This window comes from Sciurus vulgaris (genome assembly GCF_902686455.1).
Source record: "Sciurus vulgaris genome assembly, chromosome: X".
NCBI classification, from domain to species: Eukaryota; Metazoa; Chordata; class Mammalia; order Rodentia; family Sciuridae; genus Sciurus; species Sciurus vulgaris.
In genome coordinates, this window is record NC_136471.1 from 32708934 (window position 1) to 32726465 (window position 17532).

The 17532-nt window shown below is 38.4% G+C and overlaps 1 protein-coding gene across 1 annotated transcript; it reads right to left on the minus strand.

Moving 5' to 3' along the window:
* Positions 1–269: 269 nt before the first annotated feature.
* UBE2A (ubiquitin conjugating enzyme E2 A) lies at positions 270–9932 on the minus strand. Its single transcript, XM_079123456.1, has 6 exons — positions 9691–9932; positions 9471–9551; positions 9043–9068; positions 3019–3108; positions 1915–2003; positions 270–1543 (listed from the first exon to the last, which is right to left on the minus strand). Exons 1-6 carry the CDS (start codon positions 9732–9734, stop codon positions 1415–1417), a joined length of 459 nt encoding a protein of 152 aa, XP_078979582.1. The 5' UTR covers positions 9735–9932; the 3' UTR covers positions 270–1414.
* Between the last annotated feature and the right edge of the window lie 7600 nt (positions 9933–17532).

Genomic DNA, 17532 nt, shown 5'->3' on the forward strand with positions numbered 1-17532 from the left:
TATGACAATTATGTTCCCTTGGTTGGCCATAATATACACTGAAGAAACTTTCTGAATAATTTTCTATTCTATGAAAATGTTTTTAAAAAGCATTAATATGACTGAAAAAAGGTTTTCTCCAATGGTGTCTACTGTCTTTTTCCCACTCCCAGAAATAATATACTGTAATACCATAATATTTATTTTAAAGGGGGAAATGAGTATATATGAGATCCCAAAAGAAATTAATACCAGAAGTTCATACTAAGCTAAAATACACCTCAACAACAAAATTTTAAGATTATTTTTATTTACAACTTTTGAAAAATGTACATTTTTTTACATGGGTTACTTGTGCAACATTAGACTTCAAAGAGCAATAAATTCATAAAAGGTAACAATGAAACATTAGATAAATCACTTATAAGCTTTGTATATCTAAAAGTGTAAATATCCAAAGAAAGATTGTAGACATAGGCTTTCAGGTTCCCGTAACACTGAAAGAGAAGAAACTAAAGCATGCAGCAATAACTCAAGATTTGAGTGGAAAATAGTTTGCCACAGATATATGTGCCCTTGAATTAAAACTAAAAAACAAGATGGAGGATTGTAAGTTTGTTTTTCTAGGGCAATGCTTCTCCTTTAAAAAGATGAAAGGATTTTCAACTTTCCCTAGCTCAAAAACTGTTGATTGTTTCCATTCCTTTGCTCCTACACCTCTAAAAAAAATACCAAAACAAACCTTAGAAGACCAATATTCTGCAACCTAACCTGTCAGTATCTTGCTAGGAGTAGATGTGTCAGTTCCTGCAATTGCTGCACTCCCTTGGCTGAGTCCTTCCAACATTTTCTTTCCTACCAGTAAATACTGTCTTGTAATTCTTATTACAAGATATTAGTATCAAATAATTTGTAGCTTCTGTTCCCCTTTCAAAACTGTTTACATGGATTTGTTTCCCCGTTTTCTACAGGCCATATTCTAAACACATTGACATCTGAGTTCAACACAAGGGAAGGACCAGCCAGTATGAAACACTTTGGCAATCATTCTGTTAAAAATAACATCCTGGCCTTCAAACTATTCATAAGAACCATTTGTATAACAATGCATCTTAAAAGCTTAGTGTAAAGTACAGTAACACAAATAACTGCCCGAAGGCTGGAGATGAGATACAACAACAACAAAAAAAAGAAGCATTAGTAATTTTTGCAAGTAACCCAGGTACAGTACATTTGATTTCATAGAGGGTGTTTTCTGATGTTTTAACAAGAGAGTAGAAGGGGTAGGAAAAGCTTGGCAAGGGAAGATGGAAACAGCAGAACAGCTATTTTGCTTTTATAAAGTAAATGTAATGACATTGAGGAATAAGAAGGTGATAAACACATCAATATATATTTTTCTTATGCCCAGCCTCCTCTTTTACTCCATCTGCAGTCAACAGTCGCGCCAGCTCTGTTCTACTATGGCAGAAACACGCTTTTCATATTCCCGCTTGTTCTCCTGGTACAGCTGAGCAGCCTGGCTGTTTGCAGGACTATTGGGATTCGGTTCATCCAATAGAGACTATGGAGAAAAGAAATTTAAATGTCAGTTCCTTAATGCAAACAGTTATGTGTTCAGGACAAACAGCTATTTTATCAAGTAATAACGCTGGAACTGTCCTAAATTTGCTTTTCTTTTTAACATAACCATACTAACCTAGAGTTAAACATTAATTGTGAATAGTTAAGCAAATACATGAGTAGCTAGGCAAATACATGCATGCGTGTGTGCGCATGGGTGGTTTCTGGTGGTTTGGGGTCTTAAAAAGCCTTTTATGTACAAAATAAACTTTGACCAAATATAAGTAAAAAGGTCTTAAGTTACGACTTTCAAAAAACAACTTGTAGTGTAAACACATCGAAGGTCACAGTCATATTAAGAAAAAAATTCACCTGTATGGATGTTAAAATGGAAGACACATCATAGGTTGGACTCCAGCGGTTCTGAAGTATATCCAGACATATACTGCCATCTGCATAGACTAGGCACAGAAAAAGGAATGGTAAACATAAGACCACTAAAGTTTTAACATTATTATCATGACAAAAATAGTCAAGAATACTTTGCTTTTGAAGCTTAAAAAAGATTTCTAGGTTTCTTCCCAACGAACTGCCTAAAAAGATGGATGGTCAGGGGATGTCAAAAGTGATTGGTACAAAACTGAAAGAAACTTCATGTTTCTTCTTCTGGAGACTGCCCTATTATCCAGGAAATCATACGTATTTTCTAAAAGGGTCCCTATATAGCCAGCCATACAACTGCAGGAAATTCATTCTATTCATTCATTCCTCAAAGGCCTATTTAAGTCAGCTGCCATCTTTAACTTTCCAGTGAGAGTAAACTACATCTCCTGTGTGAATGGTAAAAGATAAGAGTTCACAAGATTTCATCTTGTCTTAAAGATAAAAAACATCTGATACCATGAAAAATATTTTATTAGTCTGAATTAAAAGGCAAGCTATTCTAAACTTACTACTAGGGGAAAAAAGCAAAAGTTGGAATCCTATAGCACTGTAGTACTTTTCCAACAATATTTCAACAATAGGATCTAACATTCAGTAGGTCTGGAGGGGGACTGGAGAATTTGTATTTTTAAAATCCATGGTAAAAAAAAAAATCCATGGTAATTCTGACATGCATCCAAAGTTGAAAATTAATGTTCTACCTGCTAGTAATGATAATTAAAACACATGGTTACCTCAATCTGGCCTAGCATTAAAAGGTAACCTCAATAGCATCCTTATTTTTTTTAATAAGTAAATGACAAAAGAGCATCCAAATCAGGAGGTGCTTAGCCTCTAAACAAGGGAAAGTGCCTTTACTGCTCCAATTCTATGACTACAGGTCAAGATGGCAAGGGACCAAGTTCAAATTTCAGAAAACAGCAAGATGCCTAAGCAAATACCCAAGTACCATAGATAAATAAACAGGAAATGTAGAATACCACCATAATAAACATTGCAGCAATTTAAAACACTATCAAAAGCAATACTTGCCATTTGGATGAAACATCTTAGAGACAAATCTAACAGTAGGTGGTTTATTCGGATACTCTTCAGTGAATTCTATTGTAAGTTTAAATGTTCCTGTAGTTAGAAAAGAAAGGGTTAAGAAAAATGTATCACTTTGTTCAATAGTACTTTATTTAATACTGTGTGAGTTTTTTTAAGTATTAATTGAAATGATGCAAAGATGTAAAGAGGAAGGACAGATCAGGTAGGAAATACATCTCTAGTAATTGCTCTACAGAAGGACAGATATTCTAAAAACCACCACCCAAAGGTGGTTAGTTTTTTGTTTTGCCATTATTCTCTCCCAAACTAAAACACATCCATCATGAATTCAAAATTACTGCCTGCAGGATAATTTTGGTCACCACATTTTGAAAATATGCCTAAATTAAATGATAAAAAAAAAAAAAAACTGGCCCTCAAATTTTGCCTTTTTCCTTTAGAAATTCAGCTGCCATCTTTAATTCTCCAGTGATTTCAAATGTACTTGGAAGAATAAAAGCAGAAAGAGTCAAAAACTAATGCTAGCGATGCAAAACAAGGTGATTTTAAAATTAAAGGGAATAAGTATAAAATGTTCACTGGTCCCCTTTTCATGTAATAGTGACTATATAATGAAACTTTAATTGAATCTAGTCAGAACAGACTTCATAGCCCCTCTCAAAAACTCTTCAGTAAGACTCAAAGTACTTCACTATAAAATCAGCTCAACTATTCACACTAATGTAGGGAATTAATGGAAGAAACCATTTAAAAATCACATTTGCTTTATATCACATTCATAACTTCTACAAACCTATTTTTCTTGTGATGTTTGTTTACTAAATTGAAAATAAATTTCTTTTCTTGAATATGTGTCACCCTAAGGTTCTAAAGCATACTAAGTTATAGACAAACTGGATCTCATTCAAGAATTGTATGATGTTTTGATCTGGGGAGATCATGTCCTTCAAAATGTTAAATTGTGTTTGTTAAATAAATTCAAGAACACAATTGGACAACCCAACTAAAATCTCTTCAAGTATACTTACAAAAAGAATCAAGTTATTATCTGGTATAAGGGAATTCATATTCTACTATGTCACTCTGGTCCATTTAATAAATTATTTATTGTAATACAATGGACCTACTTTAGACAGCATAATTTATTACTAGTTTCTTCAGAGTTAGCAATTTATTTTCTCCTTGCTCCCATTAATAAGTGTTTACTGCTTAAGAAAAAATAAAGAATATTACCATCATTCTACTGCTGTATCTATTACATAACAATCCCAAAAAATTTGTTTTCCATTACTTAGTTCATAAGGAAACAATTTGCTAACAAAGTTACACTTGATATGAACACCTTTCCCAAAATTCAGAATACTTCAAACTGCAACTTAGTGTTGGGGGTGTAGCTCAGTGGAACAGTGCTTGCCTAGCATGTCTGCGCAAGGCCCTGAGTTCCACCCTCAGCACTGCAAATAAAGTAAAATACAATATATAGAGACATGTTATATTCCCCAAACTGTTATCATTTCAAAAAATATTTGAGTTTGGAAGCCAGATCTGAAGACACTATGTACTATAACTAAGGCTAGAAAGTAAAATATTATGAAATGGACAAACATACCATAGTCCATCAGAATATATATACTCCACCTTTATCACCACCTGGTCATAAATCTTCTTCCTTTTGAGGAAGAAAACAATCCTTCCTTTTCAGTGGTATTGAAAATATAACAAGCAGGAAAAAGTGGGAGTGGCAGAGAGTTCAAAACTTTCAGCTTCCTTTTGTACCTCAAGTGTAAACACATCAGGATCAATGCTGAAATCTGATTAAAGTATAGGTAAGTGACTGATCACCATGAAATTGCTCTAAAACTGGACAGACTTCACAGCATACCTTAAATCCAGACCATCATTCAATATAATCTCTAAAGGTGGTAAAATAATACATTAGAAAGTAAAAGCAAAATCAATAGAACAGCACAGTTGGATAAGTGTACAAAATGTGTGGTCAGACAGTCCTGGGCACAAATCCTTGCCTTGTTACTAACTTGCTGTGAAACCTCAGGGAAGGTACTCAACTTGACTAAACCTCAAGTTTCTTGGACTGGGGATGGAACTCAGAGGTAGAGTGCTTGCCTAGCATGTACAAGGCCCTGGGTTCAATCTCCAGTACCACCAAAGTAAATAAGAATAAACTGGAAAAAAAAAAAGAATAAACTGGAAGTTCTTCATATATAAAGTGAGGTTAATAGTAGTACTCACTACTCACCACAGCATTATTGAGGTTTACTTTAAATAAGGCAAATATGCATAGTTCCACAAAATTAAGTGCTCCATAAATATGGGAAATTAGTTTAACTAGAATTCTAAAGTCTTAACATCTCTAGACCTTACTAAAGGAGACAAAAGTAAAAAATGCAAACTTAACTGTCAGTAAGAAATATACAGCTAATGAATTTAGATATCAAATGGTGCTTGCTTTCTGGCAGGTATCAAACACAGTTAAATTCGAGTTGAGTATATATGTTGTTGGCTCACAAATTCCTTGACTTGAGCTTTCTGCCTAACACTTGCCCAGAAGTTCAACAAGATGATTACCTAGCTACCAAAGTTAATCAAACACCTTTTAAAGCAGCTTTTAATATTGAGAAGTAAAGCAACCTGTTTATGTCTACCTGGATATAAATTAAGACCAAACTTTTATTCAGTGTACACATTAAAGGGGGGTATTTCATATTCTTAGTCACATTATTTAATGTCATAACCTTTTTAGTACAACCCTCAATGCAATTCCTAAGATCTAAACAAATGTCATAAAAATTAAGACTCACAGAATTAATAGCATACAATTTGAGACTAGAGCTTACCCTCAGAATATTTAGAAGATTAGGCTTTAAAATAACTGAAAACTTAGCCCTTGCCACTGTTGTACCCAATTTCTACTGGTTTTGTTCATCTCCCTGAGGAAGTCAAAACGTTTTAAGGAAAGTAACAATCCATGTATACATAAAGACCAGGAAAACTGTATAAATGTGCTAAATGACTGGTGTACGGCAATAAGGACTGAGAGGATCGAACTGGAGAATGTATGTTTTGCACAAAGACATACACAAATTCAAATTTTTGAAAATACCATGTTTGGCCAAAGAAAACCCCTCTGCAGGTATTTCCTGCCATTTGGCTAATACTTTGTGACCTCTAAGGAGAAAGTAAAGCACATGTAATTTAAAATTTTTTTGATGACTGAAAATTGTGATTTTCAAGATAATACCCCAAAATCTTTCATTATAAGATTTGTTTAAAGAATACCCTGAGTGGACTCTCCATAAAAAATAAAGATTTATACTTAACTTCTTAAGAACACATCTATTATGAAAGCAAATCCAGTACCTTACCATGTCTATTAACAATTTTTAGATGATATGATGAATATTATATTCTGAGATTTGTATTCATTAATATATACCAAGATGTTTTGACAAGGAAGTATTTCAACTCAATGTTTTGGCTGTATAAGTTCTTCAGAACATATTCATCTTACTTTAATTATGTGAAGTCAAGTCAAATTACCTTTAAGAATTCCTTAAAATTTCCTCTATTTAGGGCCTGGCTGTCCTAGAAACTTCTACCATGAATGATTTACAAGGAAGAAGCAAAAGTAGTTTGAGAGTTCTTAATATGTATAACACATTGGAAATAGTAAAGTCAACTATGTCACTTATCCCTAATCAGTCTTTTCCCTAACTATAAATTCCCCAACTATTAATACAGGTCAAACATTTTTTGTACCAAGTTCTAGGCATCTGTGGAGATCAGACACTTTGACAGAATGAATCTGAGAAGGGTACTGTCATTTAGTCTGAGTAATTCCTTTCAGTAATGCCATAATGGAGATACACAACATCAAAAATAGAGTCAGTAATGTCAAAAGGGGCAGTCCAGGTAGATAATGGATTCCATAAGTACCTTTTCAATTCATACCACTTAAAACAAGAGAAGCACCCTTGAAATTTTAAGTACCCAACATCCAGCAAAGTGATGTACAATTAATAAAGCTGTGCCTATCGTAAAACAGTCTGAATAAAATGAGGAAAAAAGACAATGAAAACACAGCCTACTAGACCTGAAGCAAATACACAGTTAATCTTCACGCAAAGCTTAGGTGTAAAAAATTAGCACCACCCGGGAGTGGTGGTGCATGCCTATAATCCCAATGACTCCAGAGGCTAAGGCAGGAGAATCACAACTTCAAGGCCAGCTTCAGCAACTCAAGTGAGGTTCTAAACCTCACCTGTCTCACCTGCAAGACCCTGTCTCAAAATTTAAAAAAAGCGGGGGATGTAGTTCAGTGATTAAGTGCCCCTGGGTTCAATCCTCAGCACAAAATTGAACAAAACAAGCACTAATCTAGTAAAGAAAAATTAAATCTAGCTAGTTCTTGCACCAATCAGTTCAAATGATTAGCTTCACCAAAGTAATATGTCCTTAGGCTCACCCTCTCCTGTCATATCTTTTTATCATTCTACTTTAGAACAGTGCAATTTACCCTGGGGGTAAGGTAGAACAGAAGCTAAAAGTATTCAGATGACTGTCCACAGTTTCCTAAGGAAATCTCAGTATTTGAGACAAATTATCAAACTGTTGATCTCTACTTACCTCACAGCATTCTGGAGATTGGCAGCATCAAAAAGCAATCCGACTCCACAACATAAGTTTATATTACGTACTGTTTGCAGAAATGTTTTTGTTCCCACTTTCAAAGTGAAGGGTGTGTGTCTGTGTTTGCATGTGCATGCACAATGCTATGTGGCCAAAGGAAGATAAGGCATTGAGGAAAAAATAATAAAAGATTCTTCTCTTTTTAAAAATATGTAAGATATTAAAGAATTGCATGAGCTCAAATATTTTTAATCTTACCCATCTTTTAAATGTATTAAACTTTCAAAAACAACAACACACAAACACACATACACAATTGAGCACAAGTATAATCATCACTATTTCCTGATTGTGATATTGTGTATAGTCATTCAAGATGTTACCAAACAAGTTTGTTTGGGGGGATAAGTGAAGGATATACAGGGTCTGTATGGAATATTTCTTCCAACTGCATATGAATCTATCTCAAAATAGAAAGTTTTAAATTTTTTGCATTGCTGAGGATTGAACCCAGGGTCTCACATATAACAGGCAAGCAATCTACCACTGAGCCACATCCCCAGTCCTCAAAGAGTTTTTAAAGAGCAATTAACATTTGTGTTTTTGAAGATTAAACCTAAACAACTTTAAAAAATATGTACCTATTGGTATATGTAGAACCTTCAAATAGGTTGGACACTGGTCGAAAGGGTACAATTAAGGCTAACCACAATTCTGAAGCTGGCTTGAGTAGTGATCATAAAGTCTTGATGAAAAGAACACACCACAAATTCATTTAAAAATCAAGAGAAAATATTATACTGAAATTAGGCATTTAAGACGATCATAGAGTAGTGAGGTTGACAGGCATTCAATATCAGATTGCAGAGAACAGATTATTATGTGCAAGGGATTTTTGCATCCAGTCAGCATCCAACAAATACATTTTAAGCACCTGCTGAACACAACTCCTGTTCTTGGGATAGAATTCTGAACCAGATGACCTCTGGGGTCTCTGCTGATTGTCAGTAACTGGTTGGTTTCATATTAACTCAGTATTTCTAATGTGAAGGGCTGAATTTGTCAGGATCACGGCCCAAACCTCAAAATTCTTAGTACCAGGGATATGATGCTCCTTTTAACAAGTGATCACCTTACCCAGATTATTCTTAAAAGAAGAAAGCAAGAGAAAAGGTGCAATTCTAGTTAAGCGGACAAGTTCCAGAACAACCTGCCACCCACTGGATTCCACTCAAGCCTTTAGTAGACAGAGGCTAGGCAGAAGCAGGTTCCTAAGTAGGAGGCACTTGCAGGACGATTGGGAACCCCTTCCCCAGCTGATCAGGCTCCTGAAAGGTGGGTAAAGAAACTCTCTCTTACCATCCTCAAATGGGGTCCCTTCAGGCCTGCAACACAGAGAAAACCAGTCAGTTCCCGCTTAAAGGGTTCCCTTCTCCGGTTCATTTTAAGGGGTTGGCCATCCAAGGTCTGCCACCCCTACCTCTGGCCAACCGCCGCTGCCTAGGTTGAAAAACCACTACAAGTACACATTTGGGGCTCAGAAACACAGTACAGGCCGCCGCGCCTAACCACCACCTGCCCACCCCGCCCCCCTAGAACTCCAAACGGTTCCCCCGGCAGCGGGAACCAAACTAATCGAGGCACAGGCTCCGGGGAGGCGCCTAGGCCCGACCAAACCCAAACATTTTCCCTTTCACCCCCGCCTTCTTAAGGGGCCTGACCCAGAGAGCACACTGAGGCGGTCGGTGTCCCCCCATCCCTCGCCAGCGCCGGGAACGCAGACTCACCCAAAAATGACCGCGTTCCAAACCATTATGTTGTTCTCGGACGGAGCCCCACTGACTCCAGCCGGAGGATCCTCCTGCAACCTTTAGAGAGACAGGGCCCCCGAGTCCGGCACTCGCATCCGCCCTCCGCTACCTTCACTCCACCCCACCCGGTCCGCCTCAGGACCCGCCCTGTGCCCCGGCGGGCAGCCCCCGGCCTCCGCTGTCCCTGACGGTTTACCTCTTGAAGTCCCGCATGAGGCGCCGCCGAGCCGGTGTAGACATATCTCTAGCAGGGTCAGGGGTGGGGCATACACCAGAGTCTCGGGTCCCCGCGGACGGTAAGGAGGCCGAGGAGGCTGAAGAAGCCGAAGAAGGCGAAGAGGAAGCACCCAGCGGAACAGCACTGCCTCTCCGAAGTCGAGGGTCGGTCTGGCGCCGGCTAAGCACCACCCCGGAGTAGACGGGGGCTGAACCAACCTGAAAGGAAAGGGGGGGGGACGCCTTACGCCGGACAGGCCATACCAAGACGAGCGGGGGGGGGGAGCGAAAGTTGCTTATGTCATGAAACCCCAGCTAGGAAGCAGGGAGTGGTTCCCGGATGGTCAAGGGTGAGAGGCAAGCTTCGGGGCAAATGAAAGCCTACAGTTCACAAGGATTTAGTGGTGGAACGGGTCTGTCTCCACTGGCCAACTCGAAGACCAACCCTGGGAAGTTTTCAGCTTTTTTCTTTCTCTCTTTTTCTTTTAAGACCATATTATTTATTAAAGTGCACACTATCGCTGGGGTGGGGAAAGGAGGCGAGGGGAGGAGATTACCAAGTCCCAAGCTAGTGGAAGTAGGAGTGGGCGGAGGCAAAACCGGTTCTCAGAAAGCGGGAACTCTAGAGTACAATCCCCGGCGGACACAGAAGACCCGGATGGGGGGTGCGGGGGTGGGGTGGGGGAATTAAGATCGTGGAAAAGCAAAAGAATAAATCAGTCTAGACTATGAAAGGAGGCCCTGGGTCCCTTTTATATAGAATGAATGTGCAGGATTCTGATCCTAACATTTAGGGGTCAGTGATTACCCCAAAGCTGAATAAAATGGTGTTGGGTGTCCTCAGGGAGAAAAAGGGAGCTTAAGGCAAGCACAATATGTTTGTGTTTGTTTGGTTCGTTTGTTTTAGTTCTGGGCACTCACAATTTGGCTCTGGAACCACATTTCCCCCTTGGCAGTTCAACAAGCCAAGCAGCTAGAATATATTCAGAAGAGTCCAAAGTATCCGACTGCAGAGAATTGGAAGGACAGTGGATCTGGAGTAAAAATAACAGTAAGATGTGCGTGGAAAAGCTGCAGGTTTCAGGGAGGAGTCACAGTTAGTACGTGGACCTGCAAAAGCAATAACATTTTTAAAGAAGAATTTTTAAAGGTCAATTCAAAATAATTTAGAAGGTAGGAAAATGCTCACTTAAGAATTATAGAAAATATGAGAAAGGTGGGCTTAAGTCACGGACAGTTTTGAATGTCAAGCTAATGGATTCCTTGGAAGGTGGTTGAGCAGGAAAGTGACATCATTAGAGCTGTGCTAATAAAAGTTTGACCCCAGGAGAGCAGCTAGTCCACTCTTGCAGTATTCTAGGTGAGAGATACTGATCTAGGCAATGCCCATAAAGGAGAGGACGGGATGAATGGAGAGAATTTGACAACAGATTGAATGTGGGTCAAGAGAGTAACAGGAGTCAATAATAGTTGAAGCTCTAAGTCCCAAGGTAAGTGGGGATTTGAAGGTGCCATTATCAGGATTAGCATATAGAGGGGAAGGGTTCAAGTTTGGGAGAGGAAATTTTGAGTGGGATTTATTGAGTTCATGGGACTGATGAGACATCCACATGAAGATGTCCAGGAGGAATCAGATGTGCATGAATTTGTTTTTAACATGGGAGGCAGGACCACTTGACAATGGTAGTGATTCTAGCTGCTGCTTAACAACAGGTACCTTCCTGCTCAAGGATTTGTATCTCCCATTAACTCCAACTTATCAGTTAAGGCAAGTCTCCTTAATAGCATCATATGGCTGTGGTGGGAAGTAGGTGCCAAAATAAATTTAAAAACGCTATCCCTTGCATGTAGGACTAAACATACACACATGGAATCAACAAGAACAAGATGTGCAAAAGCGAATAAACTTATTTTCTATCAGAGTTGTAGGTCAATTCCAGTTTCTTGTGGTTATAGGACTGACGTCCCTATTTCCTTACTATCTCACAAATGGAGACCACTCTCAACTCCTAGAAGCTACCTACAGCCTGGACCACGTGTCCTACTGTTTGGAAGATGGGTGAGCAAGGAAGTGAAATCATTAGAGCTGTGCTAATCTGCCAGCAACAGAGAATTTCTCTTCCATGAAACCCTTCTCACACTTTGAATCTCCTTCTCCAGGGAGAACCTAGTCCACTTTAAGGGCTTATCTGATTAGGCCAGGCCCACCCTGCATAATCTCCCTATCTTAAAATTATCTAATTTGGGACCTTAATTAAATCTTCTAAATAGCTAAGTGGTAAAGCACTTGCCTAGCATGTGCAAGGTCCTGGGTTCCATCCCAGCACTGCCAAACAAACAAACAACTAAATAAAAATCCATTAAATTTTTTCAGAGTAGAAAATATATTAGTGTTTGGTTTAATAACTGGGAGAAGGTGGATGTATACATCAGGACCCAGGAATCTTAGGGGAGGGTAGCATCTTAGAATTCCATCAACCACAGCAATAGCAGGATAGGAGAAGTATGTGAGTCCCCAAATGGTGAGGGATTGTGCAATACAAGAATCATCGATCTGGTGTAGTCAGGACAAGCTTCCTGATATGGATCTATTTCAATTTTGCTTCAAGAGATGAAAATCAGCTTGAGAGAGGAGAACTCAAGCAGTCTATATAAGGGCAGCAGCATGAACCAGGGCATGGAGCTAAACCGTGTTCTAGGGAAGCAGGCAAGTTAGCATGGCTAACGGACAGGTTCTTCACTGGGGAAGGATGAGATCTCAGCCTGGAAAAAGGAGGCTGATGGAAGTTGACTAAATACCCTCAAATGCATGGATGGGTAATTTAGGTTTTAATGGCATTTAGAATTTTTTAAATACCTTTATTTTATTTATTTTTATGTAGTGCTGAGGATTGAACCCAATGCTTCACATGTGCGAGGCAAGCATCCTGCCACTGAGCTACAACCCCAGCCCAGTAGTTTAGGTTTGCTGGGCAGCATTTATAAGAGTTGAGCATGAGATAGATTGAATATATCCTACTGAGAAGCAGCACACATTGTCCTGGATAGTATGAAAGGGACTAGGAAGCTCTGCTACTGAATATAAATGTTTGAAATTCATTGCAAGACATGGATGTATTTAGGGGCTGAGGATGTAGCTCAGTGGTAGAGCACTTGCCTAGCATTTGTGAGGCCCTGGGTGCGATTCCCAGCACTGTGGGAAAAAAATGTATTTACATTTGATGTGGGCTTCTCCTTTTTCTGAAACCCCCTTTCCCTTCCTTCCTTGGAATGTATAATCAAGACAACTAAAGAATGAACCACAGCAGTTTGGAAACCCCATGGCACCTGCCTGAGAATAGCATTTTCTGACTGTAGAATGGAAGCGCATCACAGGAACACTGTGCCCCCACATTCCTCATCAGAAGCAGGGTTGTCATAGCAAGCAGTAACACAGAAGATTGTTTCCCAGCACAGACGATTATCAGGCTAGAACATACTAACTATAGCACCGTTGGCCAAGCATTCCTTCCACCTCCGTCTCACCTTGACATCTTGAAGATATACCCTCTTCAGAGCTAAGCCCCAACCCCACCTCCACTCGAGAAAATGGGCCAAGAAACAAGTCTTTTCAATTTAAAGAGAAGTGTATTGGCGATTAATCTGTGCATTTTCATGGGTATTTCAACCCTAGAGAAGATAAAAGATTCCAAATTATTCACAGGCAAGGATGGAAATTTTTCCTGAAAGGGAGGACTGAATTATGGAACTATATGACTAGGGAAATTGTGGAGTTTCATTCATGAAGATTTCATCATGTAGAATGGATTCTGACTTTCCTGAACTATTTTGGGTCAGGGAAGATATGGAATAACTATCATTTCTTGAATTATAAGACTGAATTTCGATTTCTATTATTTAGTGAAGCCAATTTACTTTTATTTTCCTATGACTGTCACTTTTTTTTTTTTTTTTTTTGTACCAGGGTTTGAACCCGGGGCACTTGAGCCACATCCCCAGCCCTTTTTATTTTTTCTTTTGAAACAGGGTCTCACTAAGTTACTTAGAGCCTTGCTAAATTGCTGAGGCTAGCTTCGAACTTGCTATCCTTTTGCCTCAGCCTCCTGAGTTGCTGGAATTACAGGCATGCACCACTATGCCTAGCTGACTTCCACTTCTAATGATAATATTTGGTATAAATAGCAACTAAGAAACAACTGAGCCTGATATGGTGGCAATGCCTAATCCCAGTAACTCAGGAGGCTGAGGAGAAGGATCACAAGTTCAAGGCCAGCCTCAGGAATTTAGCAAGGCACTGTATCAAAATTTTAAATTTTAAAAAGGACTGAGGATATAGTTCAGTAGAAAGACCCCCTAGTTTCAACCGCCAGTACCAAGAAAAAGAAAGAATGAAGCAATGAAACAGAAAAAATAAAATAAAATCAAAAGTTCTTTCTTGACTCCAGTGATATTACAAGATAAGTCCAGAGAACCACTTATAAAAAGCAACAGTTATCACAGTGTGTCTCTTGGCAAGTAGTAGTTTATATTCTACCTACAGCCCCTAGGGATATCAGAATTTAGAGAACGGGGTAAATTAGGGCTTTGAATGTAGGATTCCCTAACTTCTGAATTACTGAATCAAGAGAACAAAAGTATGGTGTGGTAGTCTGAATAAATTGCCCCCCCCCAATCTCCATGTTTGAATCAATTTCTGGAACCTGTGAAATGTAACCTTATGTGGCAAAAGGGACTTTTCAGATGTGGGTAAATTAAGAATCAGGAAATAGGGAAAATATCCCAGATTAAGTGGGTGGGCCTGATGCAGCAACAGTGGTCCTTGTGAGAGGGATGAAGTAGGAGTCAGAGTTCAGAGAGAAAGCCATGTGATGAAGCAGAGGCTGGAGTGATGCAGTCACCAGCCAAGGACATAATAAATTATGACAGTAGAAGTTGGGAGTGTCAAAATATAAATAAAGAAAAAGAAATTGAAAGAGGCAAAAAATAGATTTTCTTTTGGAGCCTCCAGAATCAATGAGTTTGGTTTTAAACTTCTGAGGTCCCAAACTCCAAGAGAATAAATTCTGTTCTCTTAAACCACTAAGTTTGTGATAATTTGTTACAGCACTGTAACAAATATGAAGCTATATCAACAGAAGCTACAATGTTGTGGGTTGGAATTCAGTCAAACCAGCCACAGACCATAGAACTACAACCAACCAAATTCACCTTTTTACTATGGCCTGCAAGATAAGAAATGGTTGAAAAAAAACAAATGAAGAATAATATTTAATGATATTTCATGACAAATGAAAATTACATAAAATTCAAATCTCAGTGTCCATAAGGAAAGTTTCACTGGGATGCAACCATGTCATTGATTGATATACTGTCTGAGGCTGCTTTTGTGCTATGATAGCAGAGCTGAGTAGTTGTGACAAGAGACCGTGTGTTGCTCAATGCACTACACATTGCAGCATTGCAGCAAAACTTGACATCCTTTTGAGCATTACATTTATTGTCACGTCATTGCATTTTTAAAAATTACAAATGAATGCATAGCCCATTAAAACAAGAAGATTAAGCTAGATGCAGTGGTGCACACTTATAATCCTAGCAACTTGGAAGGCTAAGGCAGGAGGATCTCAAGTTCAAAGCCAGCCTTAGCAATTTAGCCAAACCCTGTCTCAAAATAAAAAGGGATGGGGATGTATCTCAGTGGTAAAGTGTCCCATGTTCAATCCCCAGTGCTGCAAAAAATAATTAATTAATTGATTAAGAAAACAAAAAGATAAAAGTGAACTTTGAATGTCACACTTTTGAGTCACACTGGGATGTAGAATACTTGGTTATGGAATTAGATGTTGAAGCACTGCGTCCAATATACAACGACACTGTAGCATTGCTAAAACCATCACAATGTGCCTTGATAGTACCAGACTACACACTTGTTACAATATTCCCAATTCATAGCAGAGCAATGGTTAGGAAAACTACAAATTAAGAAAAAAGGAAAAGAAAGAAAAGACTAAAAAAATCAGAAATTTAAAAACAATTATCTTATAACTGACTCTGATAGTTGTAGTTCTTGGGTCTGTGGCTGGTTTGATTGAATTCCAACCCACAACACTGTAGCTTCTGTTGATACAGTTTCATATTTGTTACAGTGCTGTAACAAATTATCACAAACTTAGTAGCTTAAGAGAACACAACGTGAGTTCAGTCTCTTGGAGTTTGGACATCAGAAGTTTAAGACCAAACTCATTGACTGGAGTGGTTATTTCTGTAGGCTCAGAGGAAAATTAATTTTTTGCCTCTTCCAACTTCTACTATCATAATCCATTATGTCCTTGGCTGGTGACTGCATCACTCCAGTCTCTGCTTCTGTCATCACATGGCTTTCTCTCTGAACTCTGACTCCTACTTCATCCCTCTTGCGAGGACCACTGTTGCTGCATCAGGCCCACCCACTTAATCTGGGATATTTTCCCTATCTCCTGATTCTTAATTTACCCAAATGTAGAACTTGAAAACTTAAATATTTCTCTCTCTCTCTCTCTCTCTCACTGAGGATTGAGCCCAGAGGCACTTAACCACTGAGTGACACAACACCCTAACCCTTTTATATTTTCTTTTGAGACAGGGTCTTGCTAAGTTGCTTAGGATCTTGGTAAATTGCTGAGGCTGGCTTCGAACTTGTGATCCTCCTGCCTCTGAACTTGTGATCCTCCTGCCTCAACCTCCTGAGTTGCTGGGATTACAGGCATGCGACACCATGCCTGGTTAGAAGTTGAATATTTCTGATTTGCCCTCCCCATAGCAGTTCAGTAGCTTAACAGTGGTAAAGTTTTATTGAGATTTATAGGAACTCAGACCTCAATTAAAATTTTTCAGGATGAGAAGAACCACCCCTGACAACTATTATTGAACAGGGTTTTTTGAAATTAGCTTTTGTTATAGACTTAATGATGTTTCTTAAAGGATTTAACCTAAAATTACAAGGAAAATCAGTGCTTATATGTGACACTTATATTGCAGTAGTCATTCAATGACAACTAACACTGAATCACAAGAAACATCACTTGCTTTAATTGATTCTTGTGCTGTCAAAAGTTAAAAACAACAATCAAGATTTTTTTATTCCTACAGAAATTTGCAGTAAGTATATTTCCTGAGCTCAATTAAATTCCAACAGTGTTTTTCAGGCTTTGTTGCAAGTGCAAAGGAGATTCTATATTTCAAAATCAATTTAACTTCAACTGAGGATCTTCCACCTAAACTTCAATTGTGATTAATCTGAGATATAAGGACAAGTTAAAAGGCAATTATCAAGAGAATACTCTAGAAGAATTCTATAAATGCCTTCTTTGAGATGAATATGCTAAAAAACATAGGCTTGGGAACTGATACCAGTACAAAGCAGTATTTTTCTGTGTGAAAAAAAATTGAAAGATGAAATACAGAAATGTCATTACAAATAAGTTTTAACAGATGAACATTTGCAACTGAGATTAATGATTGAGAACACTCACTTTGAACAGTAAGTGAAATATTATTCCCTTCCATAAAAATATTATATTACCAAACACACACACACATATTAATATTATATTTTGAATTCTGTCAATAAAACACTTTCTCTCTTGTTATACAAGTACCTACACAATGTTCTTGATTTTGCTTTTTGGCCCTCATACCAAGGGTGGGCCCTTTCCGTTACAGGAAAGACTAAACCACATGAGGAGTGAGACCATATGTTATTTATCACTTGCAACCAGTATAAAGCCCAGTACCTGATACATAGTAGATCAATAATATTCAATAACATAATCATAGCGATGAA